At 39.1% G+C, this 15,075-nt stretch overlaps 1 protein-coding gene across 2 annotated transcripts in view; it reads right to left on the reverse strand.

Annotated features, from left to right (window-relative positions):
- Window positions 1-14,537, reverse strand: part of Sumf1 (sulfatase modifying factor 1) — a 66,798-nt gene extending 52,261 nt beyond the window's left edge. For both annotated transcript variants that reach the window (XR_002820758.1, XM_004629530.2), the window contains exons 1-2: window positions 14,362-14,537; window positions 10,826-10,900 (exon numbers count right to left, since the gene is read on the reverse strand). Coding sequence is in view for 1 of the 2 variants with exons in the window: in XM_004629530.2 (XP_004629587.1) it covers window positions 10,826-10,900; window positions 14,362-14,535 (249 nt within the window). In the remaining variant the exon portion in view is untranslated. The remainder of the gene's footprint in view (window positions 1-10,825; window positions 10,901-14,361) is intronic.
- Window positions 14,538-15,075: the final 538 nt, after the last annotated feature.

Below are 15,075 nucleotides of genomic sequence, written 5' to 3' on the forward strand. Positions count from 1 at the left end.
ACTTTTAGGTACTGGATTTTTAACAAAGGGGCCTGCCAGAGATATACGGTTCAGTGGCTCAAGCGCTTGCCGGACAAGCAAACGGCCCTCAATTTGACTCAAAAAAAAAAAAAAAAAAAAACCAAAAACTATACAAAGGGGCCCAAAACATGAAATAGAGAAAGATAGCCTTTTTAACAAATGGTGCTCAGAAAACTAGCTACCCACATGCAGAAGACTGAGTCTAGATCCTATCTCTCATTGTATACTAAAATAAAATCAAAATGGATTAAAGATCTAAAAATTAAAACAGAAACATTTAATCTGCTGAAGACAAACATAGGCAAAGAATTCCTGAACAGACCACTAAGTGCACATGAAACAGCCCCAAGAACCAGCAAATTAGATCATATCAAATTAAACAGCTTCTGCACAGCAAATAAAACAACCAAAAGAATGCAGATTACCATACAAAAGAGAAAAAATAAATCCATCCAGCTATTCTTCACACAGAGGATTAATATCTAGAATACACTAACTATATAAAGAACTCAAAAAATTTGACACTTTCCAAAATAAAAGATCCAATCAAAAATGGCCAAGTGAAATGAATGGACACTTCACAGAAGTTCCAACAGTCATTAAATACATGAAAAAATGTTCAACATCTCTGACAATCAGAGAAATACAAATTAAAACAACACAAACAACCTACTCCAAATGAATGGTTGTCATCAAAAAGCAAAACATGCAAACAAACAAAATGCTGGCAAGGCTAAAGCATACACTAAAAGACAGAGAGGCACCACGATGGCAGAGAGGGGCGCAGTGCGGGAAGAGCCACTGTGAGCACTGCCATTCAGACGCTGGAAAACAGCAACAGAAGGACAGTGAGGAGCAACGCGGGTGTCCTGCACCCAGGAAGGGTCTGGATCTGAGGAACAAACAAGCCCACAGAGACAAGAAAGGGAGAAACTTCAACCAAGAGGAAGGAGTATCTTTCTAAGGCTTATACATTAAAGGGGCTGGGTTTGGTGGCACACGTGTATAATGTCAACACTGAGGGAGGCTGAGGCAGGAGGACTGATGTGAGTTCAAAACCAACCTGGTCTATGAAGTGAGTTCAAAAGCATAGTGAAACCCTGTCTCAAAAAGACCAATAAGTAAATAAATACATAAATATATAAAGAAATAAACAAACAAGTTAAAGGATCCAAATTCACTTAAAAACACCAAAAGGCTCTTAACCTCCCAGGGGTTTCATTCTTCCAAGCACCACTACTTCTTGAAGCCAATGACAAGTTTGTACTATATGCTCATACTCTCTTTTTTGCCCTCTCTCATATTGTCCTCTCTATTTTAACATAAGGGCCAGAGTGTACATTAAGGAGAACAGCTTTGTCAAGATGCTGATATACTTCCTGGCAAGAAGGATCCAACTAAGAAAGAAAACTATAGGCCAATCTCCCTAATGAATATAGACACAAAAATCCTCAATAAGATACTGGCAAACAGAATGCAGCAAATCATCAAGAAGAGTATGTGCCATCACCAAGTGGGATTCATCCCAGGAATAAGGAGATGAGTCAGCATGTGCAAATCAGCAAATGTAATACACCATATTAACAGAGCCAAGGACAAAACCCACAGGACCATCTCAACAGATGCAGAAAACCTTTTCTTAAAAAGAGGTAAGGGCCAGTATGCTTGAGGCAGAGATAGAGATACAGGCAGGAGTAAGAAGGGGAGCACAGGAGATAAAAACAAAATTAAGATGTGTTACACGAACTCCTCGTGAGGAATGTAACCATTGTATACTGCAAACGTTCTGTCATACCTTTGTAGTTACTGAGACAAAATACCCAACACCCAAATTAATTAATGGAGGAATGTATACTTCAGTTCACAGTGTGTAGATGTTTCTGATCAGGCACAGCAGCTTCCAGGCAGGGTGCCTTGGCAGAGGGGCATCACACAGCCAAAATAGTCCACAAGAAAGTAGACCGGCCGGCAGAGAAGTAACAACAGCAGCCTTTTTTCTGTCCCTTACCTTCTCTCCAGAGTGGGGCACCCTTAATCCTAGCATTCCCCTTCTGGGTTCCAGTCGCATCCTTAACCACAGCATTCCAACCCCCACCCCAAAAGCCCCACCTATGACCATATGAGGCTAGCAGCAATAAAAATTAAAATGAAGAAACAGACTGCCTCATGATCAATAATATATAGAGGCTTATTGGGCTGAGGATTCTGGTGGCTGGAGTACAGCTCTGAAGACGGCAACCTGGCCGCACTGCAACACGGTGCATGTGAGAAAGCGCAGCACACAGAAAGGACCAAGCACAGGAGGCAGCCTCCCTAAATTAAGATGAAACCGAATTCCTCTAAGGTCTACAAACCTCCCTGTAATCCATGGGCTGTCTACTTCTCCAACCTAATCCTAATCTCATAACACAAACCTCTTTGTTTTTACTCTTTCCTTAACAGTCATACCCACCATACTTGCTGAGGTTTCAGCTCAGGTGTCACCTACTGGGTGGAACTGCACATATAAAAGATTGAAAAGAGCCCAGCCACACTCTACCCTAACCATTTTCTATCCCATTACCTGTTATTTTAATCACAGCCTGTCAGCATATCAGTTATATGTTTGCTTGTTTAGAATCTGTTAGACGGTCTGTGCTGGAATGCTGGCAAACTGGCTCCTAGGTACTAACACTGCCTCGCCGAGTTCAGTCTAGATCTCAGACAAGTCATTTCCCCTTCCCGAACCCCGGGTGCTGAATCTATGAGGATGGCTCTTGGTACCACAGACTTACGATGATTTCATCAATCATAAATTATTGGATTTGCATAGGTTTCTCTTAACCCTGGATATCCTCGGGCAGGACTTTCTACTCAACAGTCTACCTTTATTTCTCCATGGAGGTTACTGATACAAATCCCAACACTCAAGGGCAGGAGATGTCAGAATTATTTTTATTTCTTAATTCAAGTTGAGCCTCAAAAGATCCATCATTTAAATGACCCAAACTTAAGGATACTTTCAACAAGTGTCCAGATCAGATATCCTCTGGGATCCAAGCATGCCTCACACATACCTCACTCTGATCACCTCTTGGAGCAAGTTATGGGGTGGAGAGAATATGTGCTGTTATCCTATTTATATTGGGCTCTTGTCTGTCAAGGTTATCATTGTTTGCTTCCTGGACCTAAGCCACAGTGACTCTTAAGTCAGGCAAACAAGTACTGTTTTCAACAGGTAGGCACAAAAAAATAGCATTACCTTCTTATCTCATCAAATCACCGAGCCCTTAAGAACTCTACTCAAAATACTCAGTTACTGGGGACCCACCTCAACTCTGATAACCAGGGCAGTGTCTCTCACCAAGGAAAAGCTGACTTTGCAACCTGAGACAGGTCACACCAGGTCTGGCCCCTGGGGCTTTCAAACACTAAATGCAAAAAAAAAAAAAAAAAACAACTAAATGCCTCAGTCCATGATAGCCAAACAGTAAGCTTCTTTTTTTTTTTTGCATTTTAGCAAAGGGTCTACAGGGTGTTCAGAGTCTCACTACTAGATTGGACTCGTAGAGATTCTCCTGCTTATAGCCTCCCAAGTGCTGGGATTACAGATGTGCACCACCACGCTCTCTCAATTCTGGTTTCAGTGTGCCCCAGGGGCAGGTCAGCCTGGAAGGCCCAGGGATTGAACATCCAGCCCCTGTACCTGCTTGCAGGTGCTTTAATCCACTGAGCTATTTGGCCAGCCCAAAGCTTCTATTTTTTGACAAACACATATTAAGTGCTTACTGGTCGGGGATAAAGATATGAATAATACATTCCCACCCACTGTCATATAATAAATCTAATATAGTGTAAAGCATTCAAGAATTATCTGGAAAAATAATTATGATTATAAGTGAAGTAAACAGTGTGAAAAGAAGGCATAAGAGCCATAAAAACAAATAACAGATGGAGAGCATCTATGTCTGCAATGTGGGATGACAAGACAGTGTTCCGAGTGCACTTTCCAGAGTAAACTCAGCTGAGACTTGACTAGACAAAGCTAAAGCTTGATAATTAGAGCAGATGGACAGAGTAGGCCCACTGCCAGATGCTTTGCCCTATTGTTCCAAGATGAGTCTCTCTTCATCTGCAAAGTTCCCCTTAAATGCCTCTTCCTCACCCAGGTTTTTCCTAGAACAATGAATCTGGAAAGTCCCTACATAGTTAATAGTTATCACTGGACAGTTTGACAACAACAGCTAAAAGCAAAGGAACTAAGCCCATTCCAGTAATGGGTGAGTGTATAGCAGGGTGAAGGTGCTGAAGCAAGTCTTGACTCATGAACACTTAACACTGACCTACCAAGGTGCCCTTTCCAGAACAGAATCTCATACAAGAAGAATTCTCAAGGCATAAAAGCAAACTGCTGAAACAAAGGGATAAGAAAGAAAAGGGAAAGAAAGTTGGTAGAGAAAAAGAGACTCAGAAAACCTCAGAAAATAAATGGCTATATTTTAAAGGCAAGAGGATAGCTGGGTCCAGAGAAATAGCTCAGTAGAATAAGCGCTTGCCTGGCAAGTGCAGGGTCCTGAGTTCAATCCCCGGTACTGCCAAAAAAAAAAAAAAAAAGAAAGAAAGAAAAAGGATAGCTAACAGGGAGGTCAGTGAGGAGCCAAAACTATCCTAAAACAGCTTTCCTTGTCAAAGTTCAGAAAGATAGCTCAATAGTGAACAACAGCAAAGACGCAAACTGAAATCTAATCCAGTTACTATAAGAACAAAGAGGAGGCAGAACAGCACCATCACAGACAACAAATGCAGTCAGGAAGATGCATTAGTCCTTTTACTACCACTATAACAAAATATAAGAGGTTTAGGTTTGGTCTGGAGTGTGAAAAAAGAAGAGAAAAAAAGAGACTGAGGAAAAAGATTAACTCAGTTCAGTTTTGGAGGTCCGGGAGCACAGCACTGATCTCCTAGGCTCTGAGGAGGGCACTCCTGGCCACTTCACATCATGGTCGATGGGATCACTGTGCAAGTACACATGACGGGAAGGACTACACGACAAGGCAGGAAGCCAAGGAGTCAGCAGGCTTGATCTTTTACAGCATCAGTCACTTCAGCAAGCAGCATGGTCCACTGTGACACATTCACCTCGCACTAAGTCTTACCTACTATAGGTACCCCCTATCTCTAACAGTCCACCATCTTGCCACACCAACACACTGAGACCGAGCTCCTGGTATTTAAAACTTAGGGCAACAAATCAAACCCAAACCATAGCAAAATCCAAGCTTTAAAAATCACAACATACTATTTTGATATCAAAGACACACACACACAAAATGATATATGAAAGAATAAAATTATAACCTACAAACTCAGATGAGGCACCAAAGTCAAGAAACTGGAAACAAAGCAGTCATTTCAAAAATATTACTGAAGATACACAAAGACAAAAAAGAGATTTTTAAAATTAAAGAAAAAGAAGTCAAGCGCAGTCGCACAAATCTATAATCCCAGCTACTCAGATGATGCAGAATGAGAATCAAAGGTCGAGGCTACCCTAATCAATTTAGCAAAATCTTCCTTACAAAAATTAAAAATAAAAAGGATTTAGGATATAGCTCAATGGCAGAGCCCTTGCTGAGTAAGTACAAGTGTTCACACTCCAGTACTACAAAATAAAAAAAGATTAAAATGATTCTAAGGAAAATGATAAACAATGAAAATAACGTCACAGACATATAAAGAGTAAAGAGTTCCTGAAGGCAAAAAAAAGCACAGAAAAAAATATAGTAAACTATAACAAAATTTTCCTAATATTTAAGAAAAAATGTTGACAATACTTAAAGAGTAAAGATATCTGAGAATGCTGACTCACAATGATCAACACTAATATATCGTCTACGGAAATTATTTTGATACTAAAGAGAAAAACTCAAAAGATTTCATGTACAACAAAACTTTATAAACTGCACTAAAAACCTGTCATCATCATACAAAAATTATTCCCATAGCTACCTCTTAATGAGCCTAGGAAAGAATGAGCTCTTCAGTCAACTGACCAGGGAGACACTGAAAATAGCATTAAACCTGTATCAATACGTAAGACTAAGTCTAAACATAGCAGACAGTACTCTATACAATAGACATATGCTTCAATACATACCTAGTATAACTATTTTAAAACTGAGGAGAAACAGAAAAGTATATATAAAAGCCTGGATGTTTTCTAGCCCTGTTCTCAGTAATGACACTGGTTATGGTGGCACTGGTGTTGCTATTTTGAGACTAGTTACATATGCAATCCGGGATAGAATAAATGAGTAATTATGGGTTATTCTAATTCTATCCCTTGTGTCCCTGAGAACCAGGACTCCTGCTGTGGAGGAAGGACAAAGATGTAATACAGAACAGGCTGTATAAAAACCCCAAAATAGAAGTACAATAGCAATATAAATTAATGGATTACTTTACCTTAGCTCTGTCCACTGAAGGGGCCTAGAAACAGCCACCAACCTAAAAGCTATAAACATACATAAAACCTAGAGAGGATCCTGGAAATCAGACTTCTTAGAAAAATGGCTAATTCCAGGATAGGAGATAGAGACAGACCTTGTCATCAGAAAAACCAAAGAAGTCATGAAGGACTACTGGGGTCAGCTTAAAAGGACTCAGGAAGCCAGGTGTGGTGGTACACACCTATAATCCCAGCACTTGGGAGGACTGCCACACATTCCAGGACAGTGAGGTCAATGCTAGCTGGAACTATGTATTGAGACCCTGTTTCAAAAAAACAAAGCTTCAGGAAATTACCCATGGCTGGGTGTGGGAAAGGGGAACAACTACAAATTGCCACAACCTTTCTCTTTAGACTGATGGAAAGGATCTAAAATGGGACTGAGGTGATGGTTATACAGTTCTATAAATACATCAAAACAACACTGAATGGTATACTTAAAATGGTGAATTTTACAGCATGTAAATTATATCCTCAAAAAAAAAAAAAAACCTGTTAAAAAGGAAAGAGAGTAAAAAGGATTCACAGGAGCTTGAAGAGGTAACCAGTACTCAAAAACAGAAAAAATTTTATTCTAAGTGAATAAATACATGTTTAAATGTATGGATTCATAAAGATTTTTCAATATGGTAATTATATATTTGTGATAAAATGGAATAGAGCTAAATATATTATAAATACATATATAAATGTATACATGTCATACTGATACACTCATAAAAATAAGTATACTGATTCAACTATTGAGTTCCTAGTTTTATAACTGTACTTTTATACAAGATGGTATCACTGGAGATGACTGGATGAACAGTACACCCAGTATCATTTTTTATTCCTACATTGAATCTATAGTTATTTTTAATTAAAATATTCAATTAGAAAAAACCTCACAGCTCATCACCTTTGTTTGTTTGCTTTATTTAATTTTATTTTGTTGAGACAGAGTCTCCCTGTGTAGTCCAGGATGGCCTTGAACTCACTACATATCCTAGGCTTACCTCAAACTCACAACAATCCTCCTGCCTCAGTTTCCTCAATGCTGAGATTACAAACATGCACTACCACACCTAGATTAGCTTATTACCTTTAAAGAATAACAGGAATCCAATTCATTATTTTAAAAGCTAGGAAACCAAGTGTGACAGCACATGCCTATAATCCCAGCACTGGGAAGAGGCTAAAGGAGATACATCTCTGGCAGTTCAAGGCCAGCCTGGGCCACAAAGTGGGCTCAAGGCCAGTTTGAACTATATAGCAAGACCCTGCCACCACACCCACCCACCCCCAAAAAAAAGAAAGAAAAAAAAGAGAGGAAAAGAACAGCTAATAAAGATTCAAGCATTTATCTACCTTTCCTCTATGGCCTGTACCAAAAGCTAAAAAAAAAAAAAAATAGTAAATGGAGGGAAAATATATCCATTAATAAATGGAAAATAACTATTAAATGATTGCTATTTATAACTCCCGATAAATTCATGGAGTCAGCCACGGAGTGTTAACAGTAGCTAACATGGCAAAACAGAAGCAGTAGATTAAGTGCCTCCTGCTGAAGGAAGACACTATTATGATGGTGTTCTTGCCATGGGTTGCAAATGAGTCTGATCAACTGTGGATGCAGCTGCCAAATTGCAGGTAATACACAAAATAGAAAGAACTGATGAACTGCAAGGCGAGAGAGCAATCAGTAAAATTTAGACTACTGGAAAGCCTACAGGCTAAATGTTCTGTTTCTTCAGTGAATAAATGAGTGGGAAAGAGGCAAGGAAAGAGGCAATGAAAGGGAAACCTGCAAATTATAAATTCCACTTAAAAAAGAAAACAGAACACACAAACACATTTAAGTGGGCAGCATTTAAACTTCGGATTTATACTGGATGTTAATATTATAAAGAAATGCAAGGAAATATCTACTTTAAAAGTCAGGAGAGTGGTTACTTCAGGGACAGAGAAGGATAGCAAAAGGCAACACACAAATGGGGCTGCCACAGTAGACAGCAGAATTCTAACTCCTGACCTAGGCGATACTTCTATGCACATCAAACTTAGGATAACTCAGTCAGTCACATATTTATCATATATGATTTTCTATATTTGTATATTTATAATAAAAGATTTGTTTTAAAAAAGGAAAATGTTTCACTAAACTGACAAGATTACTACTTTTAAAATAATCACGTGAAAATAAATAATATTATTTAACTTAAACCAGTTACTATAACCTGACGAGATTCTCCAGCTTGTTTTCTATGTTAAAAAAAAGAGTAAAAACAATTTTAAAAAAGACAGAAACTAACAAGTGTCATGAAGCATTAAGGCCATATGAGCTCTCAAATGAGACTTTTTTTCTTACAAGGAGAAGTTTTCTCAGGACACAATTATGCTTGTCTCCTACCTAAAATCTTCTTAAACTTATCCCATGGACCAGCTCACATCCAACATTTCTAGAAACATTGGGTTAACAAAGGCCTAGCACCTGATGTTAAGTCAGGCTTAAGAATGGGGATGAAAAATAAATAAAAGCTCTCCTACATCATCAATACATTTATCTTATTCACTCAACCCGTTCTAAACAAGCTTAAAAGGTTTGCTTTTCCATAATGAGCATTTAAGGAAGCGACCAACACTGCAACTGGGTAAGAGATGCTCGTCCGCATCCTAGTTACGAGCGCACACCCTTCACCATGTGCTTACTGGGGCACCTCCGGAGCCCTGCAGCAACCACCTCTGCCTTCATGAGCAGTGAGCCTGGAGGTTCTTAACCAGTAAGAAACTGTGTATCTAAAAGCACAAATTACAAAAATAAATGCAAGTGCTCGCCCTCATCTGAACTTCCTATCTTGAAACAAGGCACCACATCCTGATTCACACCAGCACTAGCCCAAACAGATCACAAAGCCCTTTTAAAAAGGGGTGGGATTATCAGATTATGTAAAACTTAAAAACTTGCGCTAAGGAAAACTGTAAAATTCAAATGGGTCTCAATCACATTTTCAAAACTTTGTCTAAAAAAAAAAAATTGTCTAAAAATGGTCCAACTCACCAAAACATGATCTAGGACTAAGTCTTGTATTTTTTCATCCCCTCCCATGTTTTTGAAAAGAAAGAAAATGTGAGCCAGGATACTTCAGTTTCTCTGGCACCGCTGCTCCCAAGAGAAGACAAAGTGACGCCAACACATTAAGATAAAGTTCATGCCAGAACCGAAAGGGAACTTGCACAAAAAGCAAGATTAGGGTTGGGTTCCACTGTCCTCAGTGCCTGTGTCTTAATCAGTCCCCCCTGAGTCCACTGGCCCGTTCTCTGCCCTCTCTATCTCCTGCTGCATCTGTATTTTCTGCCTTCTTTGGTTCATGAAACCTCAACTTGCCAGCTTACCTCTACTCTTTCCCTTATTCTTACACTTCTGTAATCTCCATGTGCACAAGTAAGTACCACAAGTTACAAAAACAGCTAATAGAGGAATGCCAAGTTCTACTCACCACACAGGTGTTTCTAGAAGCCCAATCTACCATTTCCATGATATCGGAGGAAAACACACGTACCTCACATCCCCAGATCCTCTCTATGAGACTAGGTACACCCCTGTCTATGTGCACCAATTGTCTGCCTGTGTTTCTTAGGAACATTTACAACAGAGGATCCCATTCACAGACACTTCTCTCATCTTGTGTATTTGTGAATTTTTTTTTTTTTTTTTTTTTTGTACAGGGAATCAAATTCAGGACCTTGCATTTGCCAGGCAGGCACTTAAGCCACTGAGCTATCTTCCCAACCCTCATGAATGTTTAAATAGGAAGCAGTATCTCCACACCAGCTTCAATGAGATCAGTGCTTAGAAAATCAAATTTTAAAGCATTTACATTTATCCTTTCACTCTAAGTGAGGTATGATGGTGCATACCTGTAATCCCAGCATGCAGGAGGCTGAGGGAAGAAGAGGATGAGGTTCAAGCCAGCCACGGTTACATAGAAAGACCCTGTCCCAAAAGCTACAACACCAAAAAATAAAACATTTCAGAAATGTCTATAAAGGAAACCCAGAGGATTCTAAACCCCAGCTGAGCTCTATTTCACAAGATGTGTTACTTGGATACACAAGACAGAAGTTCAAAGCTGACCCGATGCTTCCTCAGATGCCATCCTGAGACTGTGCCACATTCATTCAGGTCAGGTGCTCTGGCCTATGGGCTGTTACCTTGGGCAAATCTATAGCACTTAAATGAGGGAGAGGAAGGTAGCATTTTTAGTTTGGATTTTTCACCCAAACTCTTTCCAGTGAGCACAGAGAAATATGAGAATCTATTTAAACATTACTTACTGCCTGTTGGATATCAGTCTTCACTTGTTCACTCAACATGCCTTCAAAGACAAAGGAGTCGCCAAACTTCTCAGCCTATAAGGAAGGTAGGAAATAAATCCAGAAACAGTTGGAGCAGTGTGTTTTACATGTGACAATTCTCTTTGCATATTACTAAAATAATTGATCTTGCCCAAATCAATGTTAGTTTTTCCTACGGCTGCTCAAGTGGACTCAGAAATGAGTTAAAAGCATCTGACTTTCTGTTAAAACAGGTCAATGTCACTCCACACAGAGTATTTTCACTGAAAGCTTGTCTAGCTGACAAGACTATAAACTGAGCCAGATTAACGTTTAAGAACTTGACTGCCCCTGTTGAAGGAAATTGTATTTCCCCAAGTACTAAAAATGACTTCGGGAAATAACAGTATTGTGTATACATGATGCTACATAACCAAATTTTGTTCTCTATTTGGCTTCTAGCATTTAGCTAGAAGAGTTAAAATACCACTGCTCATTAATAATGTGACAAACTGTATCTCTACGAAGGTATCAAGTGTGCTTATAAATTTCAAGTGGACAAATTCAGCAGCAGGTATAAATCTGCATGTAATAACTGCATTTAACATCAGCACCTCGAGTCTTCACCAGCCTGATTCTCTTTATCATATGCGGCCCTATTCTGAAAAGGCAGTTCTCTGTCCCTTGGCATTTGACTTTCCTCTAGTTTTCTTCCCACATGTCTGACTGCTCTTATTTTCCAGAAATATATTTTTCAGGTTCTTCCTACCCCTGCAACTCTGCCCCTAGTCTCTGTGCTTCTTATAGTAGATTAGCAGGTCTTTGATTCTATGTAGCTGGAATTATTCAATCAGCTTCTTAAAACTATAGACATTCTGTAGACCCAGAGATTCTGATTCTGGGGACATGTGATAAGGAAAATAACCAAAACCAAAGCCAACTACCTGCCTGTGTTAAATCTGCTGGTTCTAACAGAGGGAGTTCAAGAGAAATACACTGGTCAACTGCTGGGAAATGTCTTTCAACCTCATCAATTAAACTACAGCCAGCACTTCCAATAACTCTCAAATCTCAACCTCTAGTCCTGTCCAGTCACAACAAGATGAAATTAAATGAGTACTGGTTCCCTATATTTCAGCCCTTAGAAGAGCCTGAAGTTTCTTTTTCTGAGTGGAGCATATCATCATTTCTTCACCCCCTGACGTTCTTCGTGTATCTCCTGGTGACATAACCATGCCTAAAAATATAAGCCACTTATTCATTCAATAAACATGTACTGAACATCTCTAAATGACAGCTCTGAAGTTAAAATGATACAAGGTCAATATCATCCCTGACTTTAGTGTACTTAAAAGTGAGGACACAGACAAAGATCAAGCCAGTCAAAGAAAGGAAAAAAACAATTAAAACTTCACTTCACCTTGTAAGGTCAAAGTGTCAAGGCAAATCTCTTCCTGGTAGAGTGAGCAGAGGAAGACTCCTTGAGACAGGACATGTGTGCTGAGGTGACTCGAATAAAAAGGTCAATGTGCAAAAAAGGGGCAGTAAGGGGCTATGGATTCCAAGCAGAGGAAAAATACTAGCCATGCTCATAAAGTGGGGAAGATCATTTAGATTTTAAGAAATTAGAACAAGACCAGGGAGGCTAGAATATGTGAAGAAGAGGCATATGATGTAAAATGAAGTTTGAAAGATGGGTGGGGGGGGACCTATAAACTGTCATAAAAATATAAAGGACTTTGTCTACGGCAGAGGTTCTGAAGCTGTCCTGTGCCCTATATCTCTTTGCTAGCATGGTAACGCTTAGGGATTTCCTTCTGAGAGTGGAACATTTAAAGGCATAAAATAAAATCATTAGATTAATAAGACAACTATTTATATCACTAAATTTAAAAAATTATCCTTTGGTAGCATGTTATTTATTAATATAGTAAATAGTATCTAGTGTGAGATTTCATAATTATCCAATGTTAAAACAGGGTACACACAATACTTAAAGATATATGCAATAACATGATTTTTAAAATTCTGTACTATCTATTGGTATCAAAAATCAAAAAAAGAGTCATAGGTGCTGCAATTACTATGGTTTGTTGTCCAATATAACTGAAGGAAGTGTTAAATTCCAGATAAAAAGTAGTCAATGTCCAGAAATAATTTTTCTGGACATATATATACTTGAATACCCTAAATTCTGCATTTTCTGGGTAATCTTCCTGAAGAATTCTGGTATAAGAAAACCTTCTTCCCTTAGAACTTAGCTTCTAACTGAGAATACAGTACTGAGGAACTGGATCCATGAATATCCTTAATGAAACAAAATTACACAGCATTTTGCTTGCTACAAATATCCATGAAACAAGATTTACAACTATGTTACACATTTTAGAGAATTCCAAAGAAACATGGCAGTGCAAAACAAAATGTGAATGTTGTTTTGCTTTTGGAATTGACTCTCAAATTAACTACTTTAAAGGGACTTTTGGCAGAAAAAAAGAAAGAGAAGGTAAGGAGGGAGAGGGGAAAGAGGGACAGAGAGAGAAAGACAGAGACACAGAGGGAGACAGAGACCATAAACTGAAGACATTTCTGATATAAGAGAACAGAAAAATTTTTGTAAAAACAAGTGTATTTAAGACCCCCACAGAGGGCCAGGGAGATGGCTCAGTAGAATAAGCACTTCCCTGGCAAGTGCAAGGGCCTGAGTTCAATCCCTGGTTCTGAAAAGAAAGAAAAAGAAGAAGAGGAAGAGGAAGACGAAGACGAAGAAGAAGAAGAAGAAGAAGAAGACAAAGAAGGAGGAATTTTAGGGGCTGGGGAGATGGCTCAGTGGAATAAGCGCTTCCCTGGCAAGCGCAAGGACCTGAGTTCAATCCCCGGTTCCACAAAAAAAAGAAAAAGAAAAGAAAAGAAAAAGACCCCCACAGAGACACGCACAAACTACAAACTAGAAAGCCTCTCCAATATGAGTCCCATTTGGGACAAAAAAGCCACTTGCAGGGCCTTACTTTGTACTCAGTGACCACAGGATAAGGCCTGATACTGAGACACTGCAGTTTATGAGTTGTAAAGACCCTGGAATAAAACCACAAGAATGAAAAGCTGCACTTCTGTATCTATCACTTAGAAAACATGTACTGCTTCTGGACCAAGCAAACTGCAATTTATGAGAAGGCAAAGCAGCTTTACTTCACATGCTGTTATTTCAAAAATCCTGAGACAATGGCTATGTCACATATCAAAGTATTAACACAATATCACATATGGCTAAGAACATAGGTCCTGGGGTCACACTATTCAAGCTTGAGTCTCAGCTCCACACCAACCGTGTACCTTGGGATAAATCACCTTTCTAATTCTTAGTTTGATACTTATCATGTAACCTAGTTCAAGGGACTAGTGGGAAGAATTAAGCCAAACACATATATAAGAGTATTTAACACAGTACTGAGCACATAATAAAAGTGGTCATCAATGTTTGCTGTTACTAAAACATTCTTAAAGGTTCTGGAAAAAAACAAATTCTCCCTCATTACCTCTGTCAAATAGCCAGTTGCATTAACAAACTTCTCAAATTCAGCATTACTGACTTCATAGGCATCCATGTAAAAGGCATCAATAGCGACTCTCCTGGAAGGCGCTTCCCCATCCTGCTTTATCTGAGGATCATCTGTGCCCATTGTAAACACTCCTGCAGGGATGAGGACCATCTGCAGGGAAAGGGGAAATGCAGGAAGTCATGCACTGCAGGCCAGGTGTACCTGGGTATAGCATAAAGTGCCTGGCACAAAGAGAGCACCCAGTGGGTAGCAAATCCCCACCAGACACTGTCAACTCACCAAAATCACTCTACTTCTCACTGAAGGTGACATCAGGAGTCACAAAAAGCAATGAAAATTCTTTAGCAAAGTAATCTCTTTAGTAAAAACTCTACATGTTAGAAATCTGTACATGCAGTGGAACAGGCCCAGAATACTAAATAGCAAATCTATTCACGGTTAAACTGCAGAAGCAAGGAGAATATTTCATTTTTTCTTTATACATTTATTTTTTTATAGTGTTATAATTTGGATTTGAAATGTCCTACCAAAAGTCAAATGAGAGTTGATGATTCCTAAGGAACAAAGTGAATTATAGGAGCTCTAACTTCAAGTGGAATTGATCCATATATATAATTTGATGGTATTTTGGGACAAGATAGAAAAAGAGATGAAACTGAAAGGAGTGGTTCATGTGGATGTGGCTCTGGA

This window comes from Octodon degus, unplaced genomic scaffold, assembly GCF_000260255.1.
Source record: "Octodon degus isolate 3935 unplaced genomic scaffold, OctDeg1.0 scaffold00030, whole genome shotgun sequence".
Lineage (NCBI taxonomy): Eukaryota > Metazoa > Chordata > Mammalia > Rodentia > Octodontidae > Octodon > Octodon degus.